Source organism: Ascaphus truei, chromosome 18, assembly GCF_040206685.1.
Source record: "Ascaphus truei isolate aAscTru1 chromosome 18, aAscTru1.hap1, whole genome shotgun sequence".
Classification (NCBI taxonomy): Eukaryota; Metazoa; Chordata; class Amphibia; order Anura; family Ascaphidae; genus Ascaphus; species Ascaphus truei.
In genome coordinates, this window is record NC_134500.1 from 27,632,194 (window position 1) to 27,644,251 (window position 12,058).

Consider the following 12,058-nt stretch of genomic DNA (forward strand, 5'->3'; position numbering starts at 1 on the left):
TTCCCAGAATCCCCGCCTGCAGTGGAAGCGCTAAGAGATAACGGGGAAGGGCAGGGTCGCATGAATGCGCTCACACGTAGTATTTTTACGTGCTGCACGGTGGCGGGTGTCTATCACTGTTTTTTTATCCCCCCCCCCCTCAAACCCCCACAACTTATATAAAGTGTGTTAGAGGTGAAATAAATCAGTAATGCAGCACACGTGGGGGTAACGTCCGCCTGCCTCACACCAGCGAGGGGTTAATCCCTGGCAGGCGGGACGGTGTTTGCAGGGAGGCTTGCCAGTGACGGTTGCCTGGTTTCACCATGTGAGCCGGTTAGCTAGCAGCCGGCCCCACACCTTGTTGCATTGGTTTCCATAGGAGCGCACGGCTTGTCTCTTTAAATGGGTCTGAGAGCCGACCGGACACACAGGGGTCTCCTGCAGGACCCCCCCGCCCCCTCCTCCCTGCTTTCTGCACCTCAGGTGAGTCTGCCTTCCGGACCCCAAAATGCCTTTGGTGCACACAGAGAGGGTTACCCCAATAAGCCGTTTCCTAATGGACTTTTATTATCGCTGTAAGCGCACAGATTTTGATGCTTCCTGCAGTGATTCCACGGTTTTTAATTTTTAAAGTCCGGCGGTGGGCAACCCCAGTCTTCAAGGGCCACCAACAGGTCAGGTTTTCACAATACCCCTGCCATGATCAGGTTTTCAGGCTATCATTGCTTCAGCACAGGTTGCTCAATCAGTGGCTCAGTCATAATGACTGACTCCTGTTCTCAAGGGCCACCAACCGGCCAGGTATTATTGATATCCGTGCTTCAGCACAGGTGGCTCAATCAGTGGCTCAGTCGAAGGATTGAACCATCTTTGCTGAAGCAGGGATATAGCCTGAAAACCTGACCTGTTGGCAGCCCTTGAGGCCTGGAGTTGGCCACCCCTGCTATAGACCATGGTCAGGTTTTCAGGCTATCCCTGCTTCAGCACAGGTGTCAGTCAAAGACTGAGCCACCGATTGAGCCACCTGTGCTGAAGCAATGATAGCCTGAAAACCTGATCATGGCCTATATCAGGGATGGCCAACTCCAGTCTTCAAGGGCCGCCAACAGGTCAGGTTTTCAACATATCCCTGCTTCAGCACAGGTGGCTCAATCAGTTGCTCAGTCTTTGACTGACACCGGTGCCGAAGCCGAGATATCCTGAAAACCTGTCCCGTTGGCTGCCCTTGAGGACTGGCATCGCCCACCCTGTGGACTTAAGCATGCTGGAGTTCTCCGGCGGGAGGAATAAAACGCGGCCGCTTGCGCGCGGGAGACAAACAGAAATCGCGCGGGATATTTTTCCCCCTCCTAGAAATGATTTCATTTCTTTTTATGTGCGACTTGATCGGTATTTTGTTTGTGTTATTTTTAATTGCCGCGCGGCTATCCGAGACCGCGCCGGGTAAAATACGCAGATATATTGGCGAGTTTGTCGCTTCATAGCTGGACCTGCGGAAGAGAGCGACATCACGGAAGCTCGTTGTCAAAATATCAATTGTTAGTCCAAATTGTATTGTATTGTATGTCTTTATTATATAGCGCCAAAAGTGTACTCAGCGCTTCACAAAGAATACAGTACGGGGAATTATAATAATACAATAAGTGCAGCAAAGCCAGACAATAGGAAAGGAAATCCCTGCCCCGAAGAGCTTACAATCTAAATTCAATAGATACCCCCTAATACAGCGTATTTGCTTCATAAAAAATCCTGTTGTTTTTTTAATCATTTGGCGATCACCCGACGTCCATATTTTGCTCTTTTCTTTTCCCGTGTGATAACCGGACCTTTGCCCTTTTCTCTGAGATTTGCAGATAAAATATAATTTCCCCACTCCCCCCCCAACATTACTTTTAAAAATGCGTTTTTGTTTACGCTATAATTACAAATGTAAGTATGTGTTCCTAGCATGTAATGAGGTGTAGCTAACTTTACACACACGGTGTGTGAGAGGTATGTGGGCATGATATATTAGTGGGGTGGGTGAGTGATATGTGGGCCTGATATATCAGTGGGGTAGGTGAGAGGTATGTGTGCCTGATATCTCAGTGGGGTGGGTGAGAGGTATGTGGGCCTGATATATCAGTGGGGTGGGTGAGAGGTATGTGGGCCTGATATATCAGTGGGGTGGGTGAGAGGTATGTGGGCCTGATATATCAGTGGGGTGGGTGAGAGGTATGTATGTCCCTGATTAATCAGTAGGGTGGGTGTGAGGTATGTGTGCCTAATATCTGTTGGGTGGGTGATTGGTAGTGGTACGTGTCCCTGATATCTCAGTGGGGTGGGTGAGAGGTTTGTGTGCCCCTGATATCTTAGTGGAATGGGTGAGAGGTATGTGTGTCCATGATATTTCAGCGGGATGAATGAGCGGTATGTGTGCCTGATATCTCAGTGGGGTGGGTGACAGATATCTGTACCCGATATATCAGTGGGATGAGTGAGAGGTATGTGTGTGCCTGATATCTCAGTAGTGTAGATGATAGGTATGTATGTCCCTGATATCTCAGTAGTGTGGGTGAGAGGTATGTGTCCCTATCTCAGTGGGATGAGTAAGGTGTATGTGTCCCTAATATTTCAGTGGGGGTGAATGAGAGGTATGTGTCCCTGATATCTCAGTAGTGTGGGTGAGAGGTATGTGTGCCTGATATCTCAGTCGTGTGGATGAGAGGTATGTGTACCTGATATCTCGGTGGGATGGGTGAGAGGTATGTATCCCTACTATCTCAATGGGGTGAATGAAACATATGTGTCCCTGATATCTCAGTAGTGTGGGTGTGAGGTATGTGTGCCTGATATATCAGTGGGATGGATGAGAGGTATGTGTCCCTGATATCTCAGTAGTGTGGATGCAAGGTATGTGTCCCTAATATCTCAGTAGTGTGGATGAGAGGTATCTGTCCCTGATATCTCAGTAGTGTGGGTGAGAGGTATGTGTCCCTGATATCTCAGTAGTGTGAGTGAGAGATATGTGTCCCTGATATCTCAGTAGTGTGGGTGAGAGGTATTTGTCCCTGATATCTCAGTAGGGTGAGTGAGAGATATGTGTCCCTGATATCTCAGTAGTGTGGGTGAGAGGTATGTGTCCCTGATATCTCAATAGTGTGGATGAGAGGTATGTGTCCCTGATATCTCAGTAGTGTGGATAAGAGGTATGTGTGCCTGATATCTCAGTAGTGTGGATGAGGGGTATGTGTCCCTGATATCAGTAGTGTAGATGAGAGGTATGTGTGCCTGATATCTCAGTAGTGTGGATGAGAAGTAGGTGTCCCTGATATCTCAGTAGTTTAGATGAGAGGGGTATGTGTCCCTGATATCTCCCTGATATCTCAGTAGTGTGGATGAGAGGTATGTGTGCCTGATATCTCAGTAGTGCGGATGAGAGGTATGTGTCCCTGATATCTCAGTAGTGTAATTGAGAGGTTTGTGTCCCTGATATCTCAGTAGTGTGGGTGAAAGGTATGTGTCCCTGATATCTCAGTAGTGTGAGTGAGAGATATGTGTCCCTGATATCTCAGTAGTGTGGGTGAGAGGTATGTGTCCCTGATATCTCAGTAGTGTGGGTGAGAGATATGTGTCCCTGATATCTCAGTAGTGTGAGTGAGAGATATGTGTCCCTGATATCTCAGTAGTGTGGGTGAGAGGTATGTGTCCCTGATATCTCAGTAGTGTGAGTGAGAGATATGTGTCCCTGATATCTCAGTAGTGTGGGTGAGAGGTATGTGTCCCTGATATCTCAATAGTGTAGATGAGAGGTATGTGTGCCTGATATCCCAGTAGTGTGGACGAGGGGTATGTGTCCCTGATATCTCAGTAGTGTAGATGAGAGGTATGTGTGCCTGATATCTCAGTAGTGTGGATGAGAAGTAGGTGTCCCTGATATCTCAGTAGTTTAGATGAGAGGGGTATGTGTCCCTGATATTTCAGTAGTGTGGATGAGAGGTATGTGTCCCTGATATCTCAGTAATGTGGATGAGAGGTATCTGTCCCTGATATCTCAGTAGTTTAGATGAGAGGGGTATGTGTCCCTGATATCTCAGTAGTGTGGATGAGGGGTATGTGTCCCTGTGAGATGAATGAGAGGTATGTGTCCCTGATATCACAGTGGGATGTATGATAGGTAAATGTCCCTGATATCTCAGTGGGATGTATGATAGGTATGTGTCCCTGATATCTCAGTAGTGTAGATGATAGGTATGTGTCCCTGATATCTCAGTAGTGTGGATGAGAGGTATGTGTCCCTGTGAGATGAATGAGAGGTATGTGTCCCTGATATCTCAGTGGGATGGATGAGAGGTATGTGTCCCTGATATCTCAGTGGGATGGATGAGAGGTATGTGTCCCTGATATCTCAGTGAGATGGATGAGAGGTATGTGTACCTGATATCTCAGTAGTGTGGATGAGAGGTATGTGTCCCTGATATCTCAGTAATGTGGATGAGAGGTATCTGTCCCTGATATCTCAGTAGTTTAGATGAGAGGGGTATGTGTCCCTGATATCTCAGTAGTGTGGATGAGGGGTATGTGTCCCTGTGAGATGAATGAGAGGTATGTGTCCCTGATATCACAGTGGGATGTATGATAGGTAAATGTCCCTGATATCTCAGTGGGATGTATGATAGGTATGTGTCCCTGATATCTCAGTAGTGTAGATGATAGGTATGTGTCCCTGATATCTCAGTAGTGTGGATGAGAGGTATGTGTCCCTGTGAGATGAATGAGAGGTATGTGTCCCTGATATCTCAGTGGGATGGATGAGAGGTATGTGTCCCTGATATCTCAGTGGGATGGATGAGAGGTATGTGTCCCTGATATCTCAGTGAGATGGATGAGAGGTATGTGTACCTGATATCTCAGTAGTGTGGATGAGAGGTATGTGTCCCTGATATCTAAGTAGTGTAGATGAGAGGTTTGTGTCCCTGATATCTCAGTGGGATGGATGAGAGGTATGTGTACCTGATATCTCAGTAGTGTGAGTGAGAGATATGTGTCCCTGATATCTCAGTAGTGTAGATGAGATGTATGTGTCCCTGATATCTCAGTAGTGTGGATGAGAGGTATGTGTCCCTGATATCTCAGTAGTGTAGATGAGAGGTATGTGTGCCTGATATCTCAGTAGTGTGGGTGAGAGGTATGTGTCCCTGATATCTCAGTAGTGTGGATGATAGGTATGTGTTCCTGATATCTCAGTAGTGTGGGTGAGAGGTATGTGTCCCTGATATCTCAGTAGTGCAGATGAGCGATATGTGTGCCTGATATCTCAGTAGTGTGGATGAGAGGTATGTGTCCCTGATATCTCAGTAGTGTAGATGAGAGGTTTGTGTCCCTGATATCTCAGTGGGATGGATGAGAGGTATGTGTCCCTGATATCTCAGTAGTGTGGATGAGAGGTATGTGTCCCTGATATCTCAGTAGTGTAGATGAGAGGTATGTGTGCCTGATATCTCAGTAGTGTGGGTGAGAGGTATGTGTCCCTGATATCTCAGTAGTGTGGATGATAGGTATGTGTTCCTGATATCTGAGTAGTGTGGGTGAGAGGTATGTGTCCCTGATATCTCAGTAGTGCAGATGAGCGATATGTGTGCCTGATATCTCAGTAGTGTGGATGAGCGGTATGTGTGCTTGATATCTCAGTAGTGCAGATGAGCGATATGTGTGCCTGATATCTCAGTAGTGTGGATGAGAGGTATGTGTCCCTGATATCTCAGTAGTGTGGATGATAGGTATGTGTCCCTGATATCTCAGTGGGATGGATGAGAGGTGTGTTTGTGTCTGTTATATCAATTAAATGGAAGACGTGGAATAGTGGCATGCCTTGGGTGGAACGGCCACGTTTCCTGTATGTGCCGTATTACAATCCTCTTGTTCCTCTCTCTGCCTCCCTGTCATATTGTAGGTGTCCGCCTGTCCCACCAGACCTCACTCCTCTTCTCCGATCGGTGACGTGTGACTGGAAGGAGATCCCACTGACATCAACCAGACCAGGTCACCATGAGGTCCTAATCGTCTTTGTCCCTCTCCCACACCCCCTGCTCCCATCCCTCCCCCCGCTGCCCTGTATAAATGTCTTATCGGGTTTGCAACGGGTTTGTCAGCCTGCCCACGCGCTATGGTGGATATCATCACCCAGTGGACACCAGTGGACGATCTCCCCGATGGGTTTCCAAGGAATTGGGAAGCAGCAGACATGGGACGGAAATCTCAAGACCCTTCTGTCTGTCTGACCTGGAGAGGAATATTGAGGTGAGTCCTGAGTGGAATACCCTACCTGCCCAACCTGGGGGGGCTACCGGGGCAGTTGTCCCAATCCCCCCTCCCCCAATATGACCTGTTTGGGAAGTGAGTTCCATGTGACGCCCTTTAAATCAGATTAACCAAGTTTATTTATTTTTATTTAACCCAAATCCTGTAGTAGGACATCTACACTGTAACTCCTACTCCACTAAGCAGCACAGAGCTGCTTTCCGTGCTGACTACCAAGGGTCTAATCAGAAACAAGGTCTTGCCTTCATTTTCTCAGAGAAGGTCCTTTGAGGTCTGCTAATGTCACGAAGTGAGAGGGGATTATGCAGCCGGATTAATTTAGGTTTTGGGCACAGTTTAAAGATTTTAGTCAGCAAACGCGCAACATCGTGATTTCAACCTCCATTTTGTTTCCCCTGGGTGGGATGATACTTTCATCAGTATTTCAGTAAGCAGAGGGTCCCCAGAGCTGAAAATGACACAGTTCTGGGGACCCCCTGCTTCCCATCCAAAAAGGTTACATATAAAATTGAGTAGGGGGGACTCATATTTCATTATAATGGTGGTGTGGTCAGGGCGGCCATCTTTGTGTGCGTTATATCTGCACGCCGTGACATCATCCCGCGCCCATCGGAATCGTGTCAGCAGTGACATCACCCTAACGGGGGCACCCCTCGCCGCCGGCACATCTCACTGCCAGCCGTTTCACTGCTAAGGTAAATCTCTAACTTTACCCTAAAAACCCCTAATCTTAACCCCTAACCCCTTTCCCTAATCCCCCTACCCTAAAAACCTAACCCCTTACCCTGAAAGCCCTATCCTTAACCCCGAACCCGCTAAACTAACCCTTAAATGAACGTACTTTGGCGGAGCGAGACAGCCCGCGTCCAAATCTCCCATAATCCCTTCTGACGTGTGTTCCTACTGTTATAGAATTTGGCGCCAGTTTTCTGCGCTAAAAGAAAGATTGACGTCACGGCGAGAAAAGGAAGGCAAAGTGTGCCGTGTTCTAACACGCAGACCTGCGCCTAATGTAACCCCACATCGTGTCACAGGCAGACGCAGACATACCAAAAATGGCGCAGCATCAATTAATGCATCGGAGCACGTATATTTATAGCGACAGAATAATAACATGGCGTCCACATCCCCCCTTCTCTTATTATTTATATATGTTAAGCGTGCAACAATGTATAATTCTACTTTCTTACCTAAACTGGCAATCGTTAGGCGCGCCTGTGATAAATCTGGCACAATCCTGATTGTGCGACTGGCAGTGTAACTCAGCAGCTACAATGTATTATTATATTACTAAGGTAACATTATCAATTGTTACAGTTTGCAGCTCAAACTGCTGGGAACATTGGCAACAAACGATCCCAAACAGGAAAGTGTTGCAACGATCTTGCACTGCTGGGGAGGTGGGCTAAACGTGCTATACAAATCATAGGCTACTCGGTGTAATAAAACAGTCACTATTACAGTATCTAATACTACTGTACAGAACTGATTTATTTAAACAACATATCAGATTCCACGTGTGTTGCTGTTTTAATGTTAATATATTTCTCCCTGACAAAGAAAGTTCAGTCCGCGCTCTTGCTTCCTAGTGTTGCAGAAATTGATTCTTCTCCCTCCTCTTGCTGCTCCAATGATTTGAAGGGTCTCCCCTCACTCCAAAAAACGAACTCCGGTGGAAGACCCCGCCGGCGAACCAGACGACCAAGAAAAGAAGCACAGGAGCGCACCAAGGTAAGGATGATTGTATAATGTATTAAACAACAAGGCAATAAAATAACTTACATGTAAGTAAGAATAGGTACGTGTCCGAGTCAACGAGATGTTCATCAGATCGGCACCATAATGTGTCAAACCGAGGGGCAGTTACAGTTCTGCTTCATGTGGTGGTCCCGCGCGCTGGGGCTCACTCCGTAGCACTTGCTGCAAATTTTGCCTCCGCGTGTGTGCGGATGGTGGCGATGTATGCAGAGCGTGTGCGCATGTGTGGGGAAAAAGGCCCCCGGTAAACGTCTGTGGATGCCGGTTGGGATGAAGGGTCGCGACAGGAATAGATACACTACAGTGTAGGCTAACCCCCAAGGGATGGAATAGGGAAGCTAGTTACACAGTTCGCTCGCGACGCGTTTCGTTGCTTGTGTGAAGCCTGATGAAGTATATTTACTATACGAAACGCGTCGCGAGCGAACTGTGTAACTAGCTTCCCTATTCCATCCCTTGGGGGAACATGAAGCGGAACTGTAACTGCCCCCCGGTTTGACTCATTATGGTGCCGATCTGATGAACATCTCGTTGACTCGGACACGTACTTATCCTTACTTACATGTAAGCTTTTTTATTGCTTTGTTGTTTAATACATTATACAATCATCCTTACCTTGGTGCGCTCCTGTGCTTCTGTCCTTGATATTTCTCCCTGACCATGTCCTGCTCTTTTAAAGGTTGTTTTTCTAGTGTCAAAAAAATCACAATTTCCTTAATCTCCTGCTGCTGAGGTTGCCATGGTAACCTTTAGCCTGCTCTGGGCACTGGGGAGAGCCGCATTTTATCCTCCAGGACCCTTTCTATTTCAAACGCTTCTATCTCCTGAACGGAGCGACGGATTGTAAAAATAAAACCAGCGTTGGAAAGGGCGAGAAGGGGTCTGTTAAATATCACAAGGAGTGATCACATGATGGCGATGCGCCGGAGCAGGCTGTAGCACACTGCTACTGTGGCCCTTCCGGCCTTCACAGGATTAAAGCAGGGTTTTTTTTCCATTCCCCCTCCCCCCTTGAATGGCTGGGGGTTGGTTCCCCTGAAGCTCTTCTATGTCCCCTCTACATTTAGGACCCCCCCCCCCCCGGTTCACCTGCTTAAGCACCGGGAAATATATGTATCCGCCGGACACAAAATGGCAGCAGAGTCAAGGCCAGACCTGGCGACCAATAGAAAAGTGGCGACATCATCAGGAGCCAACGTAGTAGCTTTCTAATGGTGACCCTGTGGCCATATTTGTAGTCCGGCGACCATGTTTGTACCCCGTCGGTGATGTTTGTAACCCCGGTGGCCATGTTTGTGTGTCAAAACCAATACCACAAACACTACACATCTGGGGAGCCAGGGGTGGGGGGGGGGGGGGGTGCGGGTGTAGGGTGTTCATTGATGAACTCAATTAAGGGTCTATTTAGCTGGAACGTTAGTTATTAATATGTGTAAGATAATGACCGTAGGGGTGGGTGGGTAAGTCATTATTAATACCCAGAGATCTCAGCGTTTATAACCTTTTACCTCCTGCTTTATCCTCGGCCAGGCTGCCGGACACTTAGAAGCAGACCTCCAGGGCGGTCAGTGGCGAGACTACAGCCGGGGGACCCTGAGCCCGAGACAGGCAGACAGAGCGAGGTCTGTGAGTCCCCTGCGTGGGATCCACTCACTGGAGTGTGCCAGGTATGCACTGATACCACTGAATATTACAGTACAGAGAAGAAGGAGGCCTCCCCGTACTGAGTAAGGAGACCTCCCCGTACTGAGGAAGGAGACCTCCCCGTACTGAGGAAGCAGACCTTCCCGTACTGAGGAAGCAGACCTTCCCGTACTGAGGAAGGAGACCTTCCCGTACTGAGGAAGGAGACCTTCCCGTACTGAGGAAGGAGACCTTCCCGTACTGAGGAAGGAGACCTTCCCGTACTGAGGAAGGAGACCTTCCCGTACTGAGGAAGGAGACCTCCCCGTACTGAGGAAGGAGACCTTCCCGTACTGAGGAAGGAGACCTCCCCGTACTGAGGAAGCAGACCTTCCCGTACTGAGGAAGCAGACCTTCCCGTACTGAGGAAGGAGTCCTCCCCGTACTGAGGAAGCAGACCTTCCCGTACTGAGGAAGGAGACCTTCCCGTACTGAGGAAGGAGACCTCCCCGTACTGAGGAAGGAGACCTTCCCGTACTGAGGAAGAAGACCTCCCCGTACTGAGGAAAGAGACCTTCCCGTACTGAGGAAGGAGACCTTCCCGTACTGAGGAAGCAGACCTTCCCGTACTGAGGAAGGAGACCTCCCCGTACTGAGGAAAGAGACCTCCCCGTACTGAGGAAGGAGAATTTCCCGTACTGAGGAAGGAGACCTCCCCGTACTGAGGAAGCAGACCTTCCCGTACTGAGGAAGGAGACCTCCCCGTACTGAGGAAGGAGACCTTCCCGTACTGAGGAAGGAGACCTTCCCGTACTGAGGAAGGAGACCTCCCCGTACTGAGGAAAGAGACCTTCCCGTACTGAGGAAGCAGACCTTCCCGTACTGAGGAAGGAGACCTCCCCGTACTGAGGAAAGAGACCTTCCTGTACTGAGGAAGGAGACCTCCCCGTACTGAGGAAAGAGACCTTCCCGTACTGAGGAAGCAGACCTTCCCGTACTGAGGAAGGAGACCTCCCTAACAAGGGGTGAATGGCCATCCAAATTACTTGTAGCTATGAGCTTAATGAAAGCTAACAGAAGGGCTGACAATATGTCACCTACCAGCACAAGTCCACCACGATGGCCGGGGCAATTTTTACACGTCGATCTTTGTAGCTCTATTACTTCCCACTGCCAGCACAAAGCCTTGTATTCCCCTGGCATCAGGATACGTCCAATAAAGCTGGACAAATCCCCTCGTCCAGGTGGGGCCACACATGGGCCGCTCTAAATCCCTTCTCTGCTTCCGGAACTCCCGCTCGACAATATCTCGCACAGTGCTTCGCAAGGCATTATGGGACGCAGCTTCGGGAAGCAGAGCGGGGATTGATTCCGAAGACGTTCTGCAGTGGCCAGCGGTCCACGCGTGTGCCCCCTGGATGAATGGATTTTTCCAGCTCTGAATATTGAATGTCTTCTAATACCTGAAGATAGGACTATTTCAAGCCTGAATAACAATGGCGCTATATTGTCTATATACATATATATTCAGCACGTAACTTGCTAAAATAATTTAGTATTCTGAAAAGATAAGAAGTTAATCAGTCTGAAGACAGGCAGGCGTAGACATCCTGTTATATTCATTTCCATTTTGTATAAAACTTTGTATGTTTAATGTCTACAAAAATGATCCCAGAGGGGATCACAAAAATGTGCACTCACACACGATATAGATAGTGGGAGAGGGCGGGCTCAAAAGACCCAGAGTGTAAGGGCTGGGACCCGCTGCGCCCGGCGGCGCGGGCGGCCGCACGAGCGTTCCCCACCAGCAGGAGAATCCTCCCGAGCCGGTCCCGGGCCCCCCTGGCTGCACAGCTCACTACACGCTGTGACGCGTCAGCAGCTAGGGGATTCAAGAGAATTGTAATCCCAAGCGTCGACGCGTCACGTGGTGTGGCTGTGAGCCAATGAGGAGGGGAGGCTTCGGGAGGAGGGGAGGAGAGTGTGGAGGGAAAGCGTCGTGAGTGCCTGTCTGTGTGTGTGTATGTGTGTGTCTGAGTGCCTATCTGTGTGTGTGTATGTGTGTTCCTGAGTGTGTGCATGAGTGCCAGTGTGTGTGCCTGAGTGTCAGCGTGTGAGTAGGGCAGCCCGCAGCAGCTCCCTCCTGCAGCACGGGAGCCCGAGCCCGTGGAGGGGGGGGGGGTAGCGGGTCCCTCTGCTAAAACCACGCCCCCCTCCGCTTAAACCACGCCCCTCCCTCCCACTCCAGCCCCGGCTCCCGCTCCCTACAGACCGCATATCGCGGTCTGTGTCTGTCAGCGCCCCGCCTGTCTGCAGTGCGGGCGAACTGACTGAGGGAGCGGGGCCTTAGCCTAAGACACTTATATATGTTTAATGTCTGTTGAGTTGGAATGAA

The 12,058-nt window shown here is 49.1% G+C and overlaps 1 protein-coding gene across 4 annotated transcripts in view; it reads left to right on the forward strand.

Annotated features, from left to right (window-relative positions):
• The first annotated feature begins 351 nt into the window (after positions 1-351).
• Positions 352-12,058, forward strand: part of LOC142469076 (uncharacterized) — an 85,560-nt gene continuing 73,853 nt past the window's right edge. For 3 of the 4 annotated variants that reach the window (XM_075575954.1, XM_075575955.1, XM_075575956.1), the window contains exons 1-3: positions 352-465; positions 5,915-6,261; positions 9,571-9,707. In XM_075575954.1, coding sequence (XP_075432069.1) covers positions 6,082-6,261; positions 9,571-9,707 — 317 coding nt within the window. In that variant the 5' untranslated portion in view covers positions 352-465; positions 5,915-6,081. The remainder of the gene's footprint in view (positions 466-5,914; positions 6,262-9,570; positions 9,708-12,058) is intronic. The other variant, XM_075575957.1, reaches the window with a different exon arrangement.